The sequence below is a fragment of the Oryctolagus cuniculus genome, chromosome 19 (genome assembly GCF_051225735.1).
Source record: "Oryctolagus cuniculus isolate XC-2025 breed Fujian yellow rabbit chromosome 19, ASM5122573v1, whole genome shotgun sequence".
Lineage (NCBI taxonomy): Eukaryota > Metazoa > Chordata > Mammalia > Lagomorpha > Leporidae > Oryctolagus > Oryctolagus cuniculus.
Genome location: NC_142885.1, coordinates 58672533 through 58688054, shown reverse-complemented (window position 1 = coordinate 58688054; position 15522 = coordinate 58672533). Strand labels below are relative to the sequence as shown.

Sequence of the window (15522 nt, the reverse complement as noted above, 5' to 3'; positions counted from 1 at the left end):
CGTTGGGCTGTGAGCAGCAGACCTGGGTGATGAAGGCAGGAGTGTTTGGTAATAAACACACACACTAGGGACTTCCGGAGCTGTGCTCCACTCTTTTTAAGAATGCAGGTTTTAAACACAGCTGGAGGAACTGTTCCAGTGTCAGGGCCGAGGGCCGGAGTGGGGGTGGGGGGCGTCTCGGATGTTAGGAGATTATCCCTTTCCTAGTTGGGGTTTTCCCCAAGGAGCCTCTGAGACAAGAGAAGTCGTTTATTAGGGAGGCAACACTATGGTAGAAAACACCAGGAAGGTCATATAAGGGATGTGTTGGTATTGGCCGGGCTGCTTCCGCGGGTAACCCGACCTAAACCCTGCTGGGGAAGCTGGGAGCCCACGGGAAGCTGCTGCCGCAGAGGGGCGAAGCAGCTGGGACATTTGTACCCCTTTGTAGCCCAACCCCTAGTGGTCATTGAGGGCTGTTAGCAATGACACGTCCTGCTGGGGAAGACACCCCTGACATCGACACGTGCAAAATAAGGCAGGGGCCGGCGGCTGCCATCAGGCGGTCAGTGGTGAGGGTGAGGAGGTGGTGACCTCCGTGCTGGCAGTGTCTCCCAGCATCGCACCCCGGCATCAGGGCCAGGTCCCCAGGCTGATGGCTCGTCCCAGCACACAATCAGGATACGTCGGGTGCGCGGTGTGTGTCTTCCTTGGGTTTTCAAGGAGTTACTGTCTCTCAACCATCTAGAAACCTGCAGTTTAAGCAGGGAGACCCACTGGACAAACTCAGGCTTATCTTGCCAAGCTCCCTGCTTGCCCATGACGGAAGGCCCTGGAGACACAGCCCGGGCATCCACACACCTCGCCGCCTTTGGGTCTTTGCACAGATGTCACCGTTGCCACAAAGCCTTCCTGGCACATCACTGTCGTTTCTCTCTCCTGCCTTGTCCCAGGGGATGGGCCAGTGCAGACACAGCCGTGGGAGATGCCTTCCCACGGGGAGCCGTGAGCGTGACATGTGAGGGCAGTGGGCTTGGACTTCACCTTCTCACCCCTCCTGTATCCGTTTGCTGTTCATTACTTTAAAATACCCAAGAGGAGCTCCTTGAGAAAGCAAAGGTTTTTTCCAGCTTACAGTTTGGAGGCTACAGTTCAGGATCAGGTGGCCCCACTGGGCGCCTGGGGAGGCTGGACATGGCGAGTGTGGAGGTGATGATTCCATGTGAGGTGTCACCTACGACCAGCTCCGGTTGCTGGGAGGGGACATCTCCCGTGCTGGGCTTATTCAGAGAAAGCCTGCGGCGCCCAGTTTTCCAGCCACGATCGCAGTAGTTACATCAGGATGATGCCGTCGTGGGAAAGGCGGTCCTTGGGGAGGGTTTATGCTGGGTCCTGCTGCTGTGCCCTCTGGGAGCAGAGGAGCTGAGCTCGTCTCAGGACTGCTGGGTCCCTGTCCCTCTGAGGAGGGGTGGCCGGGCCTGGCTCATGTCACCGTGGGAGCAGGTTTGTCCGGAGCAGGAGGGCTGGCTTCTCATCTTTCCTGTGAACTGCAGGCAATGCCTTCCGTTCCCAGGGGACCTTGGGGTGCCTCTGAGAGCCAGAAGCATGCACATGGTTGAAATCTTTCCAGCAGGGGAACCCCTGGGAAGTGCACCTGGTTTGCACTTGTCTGTCACTATGGGGCGTCTCACCTCGTTGCTGGTGCGGTCGCCACGTACGTAGATTATGGCTGTTAATTCCTGTCGCTGTGGGCTTGACTCTCACATCGGGGCCGTGAACTCCTCCTCTGCCTCGTTCCTCACAGAGATGGGTGTTTTCTATGAGGGCTCATGGCTATTTATGGGAGAGTCATGTGGATTGAGAGATATGTGCTCTTCCTCTTCACCTCTCCTTGTTACTCTTTTTTTTTTTCTTTTTCTCTGACTCATGCATTATTTTTTTCTTGAGTTTTCATGATGTGCCAGGGATCTCTATGCAGATTAATCAACTGAATATCACGTCATTTTCGTCTCATGGCAGAGATAGGTTCGTAAATAGCAAAAAGGTAGCAGTGTGCCCCATGCAGGATGCAGGTGGAATGAAGGCTCGATTTATTAAGAACGGACAGATGTGCCCCTGAAAACCACTTGGCAGGGCCAGCTTAGAGACTGAGTTAGTCCTCCGATCTGGGACATGCGTTAGGAGTGTTCACGGGCATCTGGGTGGGCCTGGGAGTGGGGGTAGTGTATTTCACCTGAGTGCTTTACATGTGGATGATATCAGCCTTGGAGGCCGCTTGGAGTCTTTGTCTTCCTGTTTTCTGTACTTTGTAGAGGAAAGAGGCTGGGAAGGGGAGAGATCACATGGAGAGATGGGGAGCCAGAGCGTGGGAGGGGCCGGTGCCACCTCCCACTAAGCCCCACCTCTTAAAGGTTCTACCACCACTCAACAAACTCCTAGCACATGAACCCTTGGGGGAGTACACTCTCATCCCCCACCCCCTTTTTATTTTTAAGATTTGTTTATTTTGTTCAGAAGGCAAGTTACAGAGAGAGGGAGAGGCAGACACTGAGAGATCTTCCATTTGCTGGTTCACTCCCCAGATGGCTGCAGTGGCCAGAGTTGAGGCCAATTTGAGAGCCAGGAGCTTCTTCTGGGTGCAGGGGCTCAAGCACTTGGGCCATCTTCCACTGCTTTCCCAGGCCATCAGCAAGCAGCTGCATCAGAAGTGGAGCAGCCTGGACTTGAACCTGTGCCCATATGGGATGCTGGCGCTACAGGCAGAGGCTTAACCTTCTATGCCACAGCGGCGACCCCTTTGACCCTTTCCAAGTCAGAGCAGTATCTCTGTTTGAATACTGGACTCATACTTAGTGGGACAGAGCTCCAGCAGAGAAAGACTCATGGAAATGCTGACCGAGGGGAGAATGGACGCCTTGTGCTTTCTTGTGCTTACTCTGGAATCTGCTCTTTGAGTTGCCTTAGGTTGGGTTCCCTGGAAGCAGGGCCCTGGTCGGGGATTTGGGCATGGATGAGTTTCCTGGGGCTGCCCTATATAATCCAGCACCATGGACAGGAGTTCTGTCATCTCACAGTCCTGGATGCTAGAAGGCCAAGGTCCAGGTGTTTCCATGGCCACGTTCTTTCTGAAACCGATAGGGAAGATTCCTTCCCTAGCTTCTCCAAGTCCTCTGATGCTTTGCAGGAAATCTCTGACCATCCCTGGCTTGCAGCCACACTTCTCTAGTCTCTGCCATCCCCTGGCCTTCTCCTCCCTGCGTCCCTTCTCGTAAGGATACTGGTCATGTTGGACTGGGACCCACCCTACCCCAGGATGACCTCATGACACTTAAGTCATTGCTTCTACTCTGTTCCTGAGAAGGTCCCATTTGGAGGTGCTTGGAGGGGAGGGTGGGTAGCACTTGATCACATCTTTCTGGAGGACACAAGTCAACCCATCCCAGGATATGAAAAGCCTACAAGGGGGAAAATGAATCAAGTTGGGTAAAAGAGGAAAGAGTCCAGTGAGGATGTGGCCTCAAGTCAGAACCAGCCTCAGCCTGGCCCACAGTGGCCAGTGGCACCTGTTCAGACATATGCTGGGGTTGTCCCTCCTCAAGACAGGGGACATAGCCCTCTGTACCCCTGGGTCAGCCAGTCATCGTCTGGGAACCAGAGAGGGGAATCTGATTGTCAGCTGGGTGGCCACGGGCCTCCCCATAGCTCCTGTAACATTGGCATTGAGTAGGTAGAGACCAGGGATGCTGCAAAGCCTCCTACAGTGCACAGGACACACACACACACACACACACACACACCCCAATAGCACAAAGCTTGAGCAACCCTGCTGTGGACGAAGGGCAAATGCACATAGGGGCGCAGCAGCAGTCTCCCTCGAGAGTTAAGATGAAAGCCAGGCTGGTCCCTGCAGGTGAGAAGGGCTTCTCAGGAGGGCTACAGTGGTTGGGGTGAGGGAGGAGCAAAGGAGCAGAAAGCCCGAGGACCAGGTCTTTGAGTAGTTGCTTTGGTTTTCATTCCATTTGTGGGAAAGGAGTTACTGGTCCCACACGAAGAATCAGATCAGGAAAAAAGGCCTGGGTGGGAGACTGAAAACTCACACAGTGCCATGAGGCCATGCAAGTGTGTGTCTGTCATTGCCAATTTTCATTAGAAGCAAGTGTCTGTCTTCCCCAAATTGGCTGGTCAGTTGAATGCAGAGGTGTTGAATCAGTTGAATGTGAAAGTGTTGAGACAAAATGCTCCAAGTTCTTGCTTTGGCCTGTCTTAGTGGTGGGCAGGGACAGAGTAGCTGCTGAGGTCTGCTTCTACCTTCTGTGCCTTAGGGAACCCCTGTGGAAGATGAACAGGTGCCTTGCAGGGCCAGCCTCTGAGCGCTCTCTAGCAGAATGTCCCCTCTGTCCTGTGCCTTTGAACCCTGCATCTTTGATCTTGGCATTCAGGAAGTCGGCAGCCAATGGAGCTCTGACTTTATTTTTGTCTCATTGATAAGATTTGGCCAGAAGATAATGGAAACAATGACACAGAAGTATGAAGTGTGCGAGGTGATGGACTTGGGCATGGAATGACACAGGCTGCTTGAGAAATTCTGCTCATGCAAGTGACTGAATCCCCATCTAGAGGGGATATTTGCATAGGCTCTACTCTTTTTATTAAATGTGCCACCTGGACCATTTTTAAGTGTGCGGTTCGGTGGTGTTCATTGCATTTGCATGGTTGTACAGTCAGCACCACCATCTATCTCCAGAGCTCCTCATCTTGCAGGACTGAAACTCTGTCCCCTTTAAGCAGTAATTCTCACTCCCCTTCCTCCTGCTCCCTGCCTCCATGCATTTGACTCCTGTGGGTGCCTCATGCAGTGGAATCATGCAGTGCTTGTCTTGTGACTGGCTCCTCTCCCATAGCATAATGTCCTTAAGGTTCATCCACGTTGTAGTGTGCCAGCATTTCCTTCCTTTTTGAGGCTGAATAATATTCCTCTGTGTGTGTGTGTGTGTGTGTGTGTGTGTGAGAGAGAGAGAGAGAGAGAGAGAGAGAGAGATTGATTTTCTTTGTACACTCACGTACCCATTGGTAGACACTTGAGTTGTTTCTATCTCTTGGCATTGTGAACCATGCTGCCGTGAACACAGATGGACAGGTGTCCCTTTAGTCAACTTTTTTGGAGTCATCACCATATCAAGGGTGGAGTAGCTCCTTCCCGCTTGAGTTCCTGTAGCTTGGGCAGGGAAGAGCGAGGTGGAGGCGAGCTCCCATGCCCCGTGTCCTGCTGGAGACTCAGAGAATTTGGGAAGCACCTGCGGAGGTGTGTGCACGCGTCAGGATTCCTCTGGTACTGTTTCGGGCTGTGCATTTCACTATATATAAACTTAATTTTAAAACCCCACTATAAATACACACCAAGCTCTGATTCACGATCTGCCTGTTGAAGGATTTAGCAGTGCTGTGAGCTGCATGTTGGTGCCCCTCCTGATTTATCTGTTGACATCCTAACCCCGAGGTGATGGTGTTAAAGAGGCGAGGCCTTTTAGGATGGTCAGGAGGGCAGAGTCTCCAGGTATGGGAATTCGTGCCCTTATTAAAAAAATACCAAGAGAGCTACCTCGTCTGTTCCGCCAGGTGAGGGCAAAGTGAGAGGTGAGGGCTGGGCCTTCACTGGACACTGAATCTGCAGATGCCTTGATCTTGAACTTCTCGCGTTCAGAACTGTGAGAAGTACGTTTTTGGCGTTTATAAGCTGCCCGGCTGTAGCAGCCTGAATGAGGGTAAGGAGGAAGGGTGCTAATGCCTGCAACCTAAGTTGAAGTGCATTCAAAAACTTGTGAGGGGGAGATATGCAGGAAAGCAAAGATACTGAAAAAGTAACCGTAGGATTATTGGTCACTGTTCATTGTGGACTTGGGGTGATGTATCTGAGGGTGTTCACCGTGCAGCTTTTCTGCAGTTGGAAATGTTCATAAGGAAATGTTGGGGAGCAAAGGACAGAAGGAGGCGGCAGTACCAGGGCGGAGTCATTGCTGTGGTCTCGAGGGAAGAGGCGGTGGTGGGTGAGACCGTGGAGGTGCCGGGCGGTCAGCTCAGGGATGCAGCTTGAAGGCAGAGTCTTTGAGGCTGAGGACCAGCCCTGGGACATGGAACTCCAGCATCGGGGGCCGCAGACAGGCCCTACAAATCCAGGGTTTCCGTGGCCATGGTTGTTCTCATTAAGTGGCGTCTCAGCCACCTGGGAACTGTAACTGGGGGGTCCCCAGGCCTCATCCTCACTGATTCTCGGGCAGAGGCCCATGAACTTGCACTTGAGCCAGAGCACCTGAGCCTCACTCTGAGCAGCCTCGGGTGATGGTGGAGGGTGGGAAGGGCTTGGTCATGTGAGCTGGACAGACGTGGGCCTGGCGATTTTCTCTGCACGCACTGGCCGGCTGGGTGACGGCTCCTGTGTGCTTGGTGTGCAGGTGTACCCCATGCATGGCTGCCATGAGGACTGTGTCTTCTGCAACCCTTCTGGAAGGATGCTCAAGTCGGAGTGCTCTCAGAAGTCCGTGGCGATACCTCTGGCCCTCGTCAGCGTGTCACATCACGTAGTGCAAAGCCAGCTTGCTCACTGGAGAGACATGTTTGATTTAGGTCCAAAAGAAGAAAATGTGTTTCGTCAAGAGTGATATTTTCACACTGGCAGGCTGGATATTATTGTTTCTGAAAATTCCTGTAAGCCAAGCCTTGCTGTGTGCAAATGAAAAACTCACAGAGCTTTGAGGTCTAGAATCCAGAACCCTGTGGCTTGGGAGGCGGGATCTGTGCACGTCACCCTCCTCTGTGGTGTGCGCCGACCCACGGAACATCATCCAGCATCCTCACTTGGGCTGCCTTGGGAAGCAGATCTCCAGGCAAAGGTTTGAGGGCAGGCATTTTGCTTGGGGGAGATGAGACCAGTAAAAGGTGTGTTATCACGCAGGTTGCCACTGGCTGTAGCTGGAGCTTCATCCTGCTGGGGAGCTCACTGTCGCCCACCCAGAGACACAGAGAGGACCCCAGGGCCACCCACAGGAAACTCAGCAGAGGGCTGAGGTCAGGGCCAGGGTCTGGGGCAGGTGCCTACATTGTGGTTGTGCTAGTCCTGCTAGCAAGGGCTCGGAATGCAGAGTCTTCCACCTGTTCCCCTTCTCTCTGCCACCTCTCTCCATGTCCCCTCTCCCATCTCCAGGAGGTGCAAGGCCGGTGAACAAGACCTGCTGGCTGAGCAGCTGTCCGTGCAGAAAGAGGCTGGTCTCCCCCTCTCTGCAAGGGACTCTGCAGCCATCTCTCCCAGCCCTGGAGCTGCGGTTGGGGGGGGGGGGGAGAGCCCCAGGTCTCCTGCTCAGCCATTCCCTCCCCCTCCCCCTCCCCCATCCTTTAACTTACAGTGGCAGCGGGGGGGGGGGGTAACCTTTTGGTCTGCCCAGGGCCATTTGGATATTGTTAACATCATCCGTGGGCCACACAAAATGATCAACTTAAAAATTAGCCTGCTATAGACATATTGAATTTTGAGTCCCACCTGTGGGTGCCTTGACAAGGCCAGGTGAGATGATTCCGGGTGGGCTGCTCCCCACCGCTCACTTCCAGAGTCGAGGAAGAGGTGGCGGCTGAGCCTGTTCGCTGTCTCTTGTAAAGCCCAGGGCCCCCAGCTGTTGCTCACTCCTTGGTACCCTGCCCTGGTCCTCAAAGGAATGGGCTTTTGAATTTGGTTTGTGTGACAGTAAATGCTGCCTGGATCCTAACCCGTGCTCTAGGCAGACCGTGGGTAGAAGAAATTTAGGATTAAAAAAAAAAAAAGATTTATTTATTGCAAGGCAGAGTGATAGGGAGAGGAAGAGAGAGAGGGCTCTTCCATCCTCTGGTTCACTCCCCAGATGGCTGCAACAGCCAGGGCTGGGCCAGGCCAAAGCCAGGAGCAGGAACTCCACCTGGGTCTCCCATGTAGCGGCAGGGGCCCAAGCGCTTGGGCTGCCTTCTGCTGCTTTCCCAAGGTCATTAGCAGGAAGCTGCATGGGAAGCAGAGCAGCTGGAACTAGAGCTGAGGCTCCGGTATGGAATACCAGCCTTGTGGGGCAGCCGCTTAGCTCATGGCGCCACAACGCTGGCCCCAGGAATGTTTTTAAAAAGACACTTTTGGCCAGCGCTGTGGCTCACTAGGCTAATCCTCCACCTGCGGCACCAGTACTCCGGGTTCTAGTCCCAGTTGGGGCACCCGTTCTGTCCCGGTTGCTCCTCTTCCAGTCCAGCTCTCTGCTGTGGCCCGGGAGTGCAGTGGAGGATGGCCCAAGTGCTTGGGCCCTGCACCCGCATGGGAGACCAGGAGAAGCACCTGGCTCCTGGCTTCAGATCAGTGCAGCGCCATCTCGGGGGTGAACCAATGGAAGGAAGACCTTTCTCTCTGTCTCTCTCTCTCACTGTCTAACTCTGCCTGTCAAAAAAAAAAAAAAAAAAAAAAAAAAAAACCCAACTTTTTAGGGCATTTTTAGGTTCATAAAAAAAACTGTGAGGACAGTGCAGAGGGTTCTACCCCTCCCCCCATACATAGCTCTCCCATTGTCAACATCTCCGAAGAGAGGTGCGTTTTGTGCAGTGGGTATACTGTACCCTTGTGTCGTTGTCACCTGAGGTCCACAGTTTACATTAGGGCACTCCCTTGTCATTGTCCAGTCTGTGGGTTTTGTTTTTTTTGTTTTTTGTTTTTTTTTTTTGACAGGCAGAGTGGACAGTGAGAGAGAGAGAGACAGAGAGAAAGGTCTTCCTTTGCCGTTGGTTCACCCTCCAATGGCTGCTGCGGCCGGCGCACTGCGCTGATCCAATGGCAGGAGCCAGGAGCCAGGTGCTTTTCCTGGTCTCCCATGGGGTGCAGGGCCCAAGCACCTGGGCCATCCTCCACTGCACTCCCTGGCCACAGCAGAGGGCTGGCCTGGAAGAGGGGCAACCGGGACAGAATCCGGTGCCCCAACCAGGACTAGAACCTGGTGTGCCGGCGCCGCTAGGCGGAGGATTAGCCTAGTGAGCCACGGCGCCGGCCCCGGTCTGTGGGTTTTGACAAGTATGATGACATGTGTCCCTGCTTCTATATCACAGAGTGGTTCCACTGGGGCTTCTTTACAGATTTATTTATTTGAAAGACAGTGTCAGAGAGAAATCTTCCATCCGATGGTTCACTCTGCAAATGCCCACAATAGCCAGGGCTGGGCCAGGCTGAAGCCAGGAGCCAGGAACTCCATTCCTGATTTCCCACATGGCTGGCAGGGGCCTTAGCACTTGGGCCACCTTCTGCTGTTTCCCCAGGTGCATCAGCAGGGAGCTGGATTGGAAGCAAAGTAGCCAGAAGCGGGCATTCCAAGCAGGAGCTTAACCTGTTGTACCACAACTTGGCCCCATTGGGACTTTTTTAAGAAAGCAAAAATAGGGGCCGGTGCTGTGGCGTAGTGGGTAAAGCTGCTGCCTGCAATACCGACATCCCATATGGGCACCAGTTCAAGACCCGGCTACTCCACTTCCAATCCAGCTCTCTGCTATGGCCTGGGAAAGCAGTAGAAGATGGCCCAAGTCCTCGGGCTCCTGTACCTGTGTGGGAGACCCAGAAGAAGCTCTTGGCTCCTGGCTTCAGATCGGCGCAGCTCGGGCCATTGCAGCCATCTGGGAAATGAACCAAAAGAGGGAAGACCTCTCTCTCCCTCCCTCCCTACCTCCCTCCCTCTTCCGTGCCTCCCTCCCTCCCTCTCTCCACATCTGCCTCTCTGTAACTCTGCCTTTCAAATAAATAAATAAATCTTAAAAAAAAAAAAAAAAAGCAAAAATAGTTGATCATTCGAGGCGCTAGGAATTCTGTGCTGATTGGACCTGCACTGTAGAAACCGCCTGGAGGTATAAACCGCCCCCAGCCTGCCTAGCAGCTGCTAAAAACAGCCGGGTAAACAGATCCTGGCTGCCTTCTGCCGTTGATCCCTCCCTGCCCGACACTGTAACAGTCAAGGCCCTTGACAAGGCCAGTGCCGGCTTTTTAATGAGAACCCCTCTGCGACTTGCCCTGAGCCGCTGTCGGCCTTGAGCCCGCTCGGTGGAGTCCCGGCCTCCGTGTGCACGTTCACACTGCTGCCACCCAGGTAATGGCGAGCAGCGATGTTTGTGCAGATGCTGCGCAGTCAGAGCTGGACCCAGGCCAGAGCCTTGCAACACAGCTGTTCGCTAGAAGGTTCTTCCCATGCAGTCCCTGTTTTCGTTCTCTTCACATTGAAGTCGGTTTTACATTCCAGACATCCACACGTGCCCTTGAACCGGAAGGCGAGGCAGAGATGATTGGAGCTAGCTTCTCTGTCTCACAGATGAGAAAGGTTGAGTGACTTGTCCAGAGCCACACAGCAGAAGCAGGACTGGAGTCAGGGCTTCCAGGTAGGCAGTCCTCCCGCTGTGCCAGCCACGTTACCCGGCGGTGGCTGGGAGCACAGGCCCTGGAGTCATACAGACCTGGGTTCAGGTCCTGGCATAGCCCCCGACTCAAGGCGTGGGCCCAGGCGAGCTGCTGACCACCTCCAGGCCGTAGTCTCCCAGTCCGTAAAGGGCGACTGTGCAGTGTGTTGGCACCAGTGGGTGCCGGGTCAGTGGTGAGATTTTCAGGAATTTTGCAAGCCGGATGATGTCACCCTGGTAGTGTACAGTCAGCCGTGGCATATGAAACTGACCATGGCCGTGAGATCCGAGCCCCCGAGTGCCCTGAGGGTCAAGCCTTTGCCATCACAGCATTGATCATGGCAGCTGTCATTTCAGATGTCCTTGTGGACAGCCAGAGACCTAGGTGCTAAGAACAGGGAGCTGGGCATGTGTATACAGTGGTGCCATATCATGATCAGGAGCAGAGACCCACAAGCCAGTAATCCTCAGGTCAGAGCCAGCCCCATTCCTTCTGGAAGTGTGACCTGGGTCTCTAATAACCAAGGCTGGCTCTTGCTGGGTGCTTGCCCGGAACTGGCTACTGTTCTAGTGGCTTCTATTTAAATTTGAAAGCCACCAGGGACTGCCATTATCCCGGTTTGTGGCTGAAGACACAGAGGCCCAGAAAGTGTGAGGAATTTGCCCAAGACCATGAAGTTCATCAAGGGAGGAGGCTGCGTTCAAATCCTGAGCATCTGCCCCCCCCCTTTTTTTTTTTTTTAATTTTTTGACAGGCAGAGTGGACAGTGAGAAAGAGACAGAGAAAGGTCTTCCTTTGCCGTTGGTTCACCCTCCAATGGCCACCGCAGCCGGTGTGCTGTGGCCGGCACACCGCGCTGATCCGATGGCAGGAGCCAGGTGCTTTTCCTGGTCTCCCATGGGGTGCAGGGCCCAAGCACTTGGGCCATCCTCCACTGCACTCCCTGGCCACAGCAGAGAGCTGGCGTGGAAGAGGGGCAACCGGGACAGAATCCGGCGCCCTGACTGGGACTAGAACCCGGTGTGCCGGCGCTGCAAGGCGGCGGATTAGCCTAATGAGCTGCAATGCCAGCCAGCATCTGCTCTTGACCTTGGCATTATTCCTTCCTTGGAACATGGTAGGACTCTCCAGAGCGCCAGGAGCCACGTCCAAAGGCCAGATACATATCTATTGTTCTCATCCCAGCTCTGCCACCTGTGAGCTGGGTAGCATCAGACGCATGCCTGAACCCGCCGGTGCCCCCGGGGACTCGCGTGGACCACATGGGTAGTAACGGTGCCTCTTCCAGAGGGGCGCTGTGAAAGTGAAATGGAAAACTAAAGCAAAAGCACTCGGAGCCCGGAGCCTGGCACGCAGGGAGCTCTCAGTGATATTGTTCACCATCACCATCACCATCACCATCACCATCACCATCACCATCACCAACGTCTTCTGCACCAAGCATTCCGTGTGGCATGCTCAGCCAATGCTTTCAGCTGTGGTTTTGATTCGTTTATTTGGTGAACCTGTCAGAGCGGAGGTGGTTTCCCCTGTGTCAACCCCTGCGTGGGACTTGGGGACAAAGGAGTGAGTGAGGGGCTCACAGCCTAGGCTGCAGGTGACCGAATCGAGAGTCGTGAGATGCTCCCTGGGTGGGGTTCACATTTGCTGCTCTGTGCCCAGCACCACACCAGTGCCCAGCTCTCCTGTTCATGGAGTAAGCAGCCCACAAACATCAAAAATCCACTGTAGTCGCACTCTCTATGATGATGTGAGATGGGACGGTGCCAGGGGACCACAGGTGGCTGTCACCACCAGGCATAAGGGGAGAACGCTGAATTGCTGATTCTCAGGCCCCTCTCCTGAGGGTCTGATGGAGTTGACTGCAGGAAGGCCTGGGACCCCGTGTTTTACAGTATCCCTAGGCGTCCCATGTGGGCGGTAGCCTTGGCAACCCTGAGCTGTGCAGGCCTACGTCTGCCCCTGCCTGGACTGCTGGCTGACGTTGCACTCATAACTGAATTGCTTCTCCGTCTGTGTGGTGCCACCGTGTACCCCCAGAACCCAGGAGTCCTACGCTATACCCACGTCAGGTCCCTTCCTCCCCTCTAACCAGGCCCTGGCCACCAGCACCTGTCACCCAACACCCTCTTTAGGGGTCACCCTGCTTCATCCCCTCCCCCAAGTCCACCCCTCTTTGTTCTTCTCGACAGAGCAGCAAGGAGTACAGGAGAGTGAATCTCAGCTCTGGCCTCTCCCCCACTCCCAGCCTTCCTGGGGCATCCTGTCTCATTCCCCATGGAAGGGAAGCACGACTCCGCCCTACTGCTCCCCCAGCCTTGTTCCCCAGCTGGTGGCCTCCCTTGCAGGTGCTCCAGCCACACTGCCTCTCCGGGGTTTCTCAGGCACACCCAGTGTGGCCCTGCCTCACGGCCTTGGCACTTGCTGCTCTCTCCTGGGCATGCCCTACCCACAGATTCCTCTGTGGCTCCCTCCTTTCCTTACTCAGCATCTCAGAGGGGTCTTTTCCAGACTTCCTGCTGTCAGTCATTGCACAACGGTTCTCCCTAGTCTGGTTCTTCTACTGCAGTGTGAGCCCGGAGGGGCTGGGACCGTATTCCCCGCCAGTCCGTCAGTGCCCGGGGCACCGCAGATGTCCCTGTGGTGCTGCCGCCAACCCTTGATGCTCCCTTAGCTCATGGCTTCATCACTGCTGTGTCTGGCTCCATCCCCTGGGGGTCTGAGTCTGTATCTCTTCTTTTATTTTTTCTTCTCCAATTTTTAAGTTTATTTTCATTCCAGAGAGACAGATGGAATGAGATCTTGTGTGCACTGGTTTATTCTCTAAATGCCCACAATAGCCAGGACTGGGCCAGGCCAAAACCAGGAGCCTGGAACTCAATCCAGGTCTCTCTCTCTCTCATGTACAGAAGCAAAAATGACCACATAAACAAATTTTTTTTTCCTAAAGTGCAGAAAAGTGGACAGTTACACATGAATGGAAGAGGGAGTTGGAAGGTGAGACAGAGCTGTCATCAGAGGAAGGAGGCTTGCTTGATTTATTTATTTAAAAGGCAGAGTGAGACAGAGGTCTTCCATCAGCTCCTTCACTCCCCAAATGGCTGCAACAGCCAGTGCTGGGCCAGGCTGAAGCCAGGAGCCAGGAGGTCCATCCGGGTCTTCCATGTGGGTGACAGGGACCCCAGCTCTTGGGCCATCTTCCGCTGCCTTTCCGGGTGCATTAGGAGGGAGTTGAATCAGAAGGGAAGCAGCTAGGACTCGAACTGCTGCTCCACCACGGAATACAGGCATCCCAAGCAGTGGCTTGACCTGCTGCGCCACAAGGCAGGAGGTTTTTAAAAGCACAGATGAATTAGGTGACTCATAAAGCCTTGTGTGGCTCCCTGCTCAGCAGGAGATGTGCACACCCCTTACCTGGAGGCGGAGTAGGAGCTCACCTATCTTTCTCTTCTACTTGGGTCTCTCCCGGCCTTCCCATTCCTCCACTGTCACCAGCCCCTGCTCCTCCTCATCTCATCTCAGCCCCACTTCTGCAGGTGCTTCTGGAAGGTCGGTTCCCATAGCATCTCTTATTCCCCATGGCACACACCACCATGCTAATGAGATAATCGCAGAGTTAGCTAACAAAACGTGATCATTACGAAGGAATTGTGACTATCCTGAACTCCATTCCAGAAACCATGTTTGCCCTGGTCACTGCTGTGTCCTTTGTACTAGCCCGGTCACTGAACAATTATTGAGCACCTACTGTGTACTGGTCATGTGATTGGCTCTCTAGGTATCTGTAGGCAGGGCGATTGGGCTGGATGTGGGTTGAGAAAGAGCTGGGGAGACAACAGGAACAGAGAGAGGTCTCTGCAGAGGGGGAGTGAGGAGGAGGCAGCAGAGGCTGTGGCTGGACACTGCTGTCTCCAAGGCTCTCCCCTTCTCTCAGTTACTTCCTTGGAAGCACTGGGCTGTCCTGGCTGGTGCTGCTTCTCCCTGGGAGAGGACGCTCTCTGAGTGTAAACCTGACCACTGTTGGTCCTTCCTTTGGGCTTGGGGTGGCTGGAGGCAAACTTGCATGCCTGCTAGGCTTTCATGGCAGGTTTCATTTCATTGTTGAAGCCATAATGTTGCAAGTTTTAAAGTTATCTCTGCCCAACCCTGTCTGCAACAAGACACTCACTGGAAGCCCAAGTTCAGATACAATCTGTATCACCCTCCTGAGATGCTCAAGTGCATCCGAGGAGGTTGATTGAATCTGGATGGCCATTGAGTCTGAAACATAAACTCTCCAACATCAAAAGAGCCAGCTGCTCTCAAAGCTTTCCTGGAAGGTGTAGACTCCTACGCAGGACATAAGCAAATGTTTCCCTTAGCCAGTGTTCACAGAGCATCTGCAGAGATGGAGCAGAGTCAGGTCACTGCCCTCCATGAGCTCATAGCCTGTGGGGCAAGAAGACAGGAGAACAGGTGGTGCCTCAAAATAAAACCAGAGCCTTACCTCACACCATACACCAAAGCAACTCCAGGCAGCCAGGGGTGCAAGGGGATCTTCAGAAAGTTCATGGGAGCAGGTGCTTGTCCTAACATTCAAGACACCTGCATCCCATATCAGGATGCCTGAGCCAGGTCATGGCTGTGTTCCTGGTTCCAGCTTCCTGCTAATGTGCGCCCTGGGAGGCAGCAGGTGATGGCTCAGGTAATTGAGTTCCTGCCACTCACATGGGAGACCTGGATGGAGTTCCAGCCCAGCCCTGTGCATTACAGACATCTGGAAAGTGAACAAGCTGATGGGGGTGCTTCTCCCTGTCTCTCTGCTGCCTCTCAAATAAATAATTTTTTACACTTCATGGAAAATTCATAGTATGAAAGAGCTACTTATGAATTTAAACATTTTTGCCATAGCAATAAGTATATCTTTTAATTCGATCCTTCACAAACTTTTAAAAGTAGTCATATATATATATATATATATATATGTATAATGATACATATAATGTCTACCTCTAGGTAGTAATACTGTAAGGTTTTGAAAAAAGAATGTCAGAATATGCCTGTGCCATCAGTGCAGCTACGCAAATATTGTTTTTGCACTGTGGTATTTGCAAGGACTCCAGAATCGAAAGCTT

At 53.6% G+C, this 15522-nt stretch overlaps 1 protein-coding gene across 10 annotated transcripts in view; it reads left to right on the top strand.

Annotated features, from left to right (window-relative positions):
- The window catches only part of SYT17 (synaptotagmin 17), a 73992-nt gene that overhangs the window by 17312 nt on the left and 41158 nt on the right, over positions 1-15522 (top strand). The window contains exon 6 of one of the 10 annotated variants that reach the window (XM_051847477.3): positions 6429-11080. The exons of the other annotated variants lie outside the window; for them this stretch is intronic. Within the exon in view, the coding sequence (XP_051703437.3) occupies positions 6429-6635 (207 nt within the window). The 3' untranslated portion in view covers positions 6636-11080. Of the gene's footprint in view, positions 1-6428; positions 11081-15522 lie in introns of those variants that run through there. 10 annotated transcript variants of the gene reach the window in all.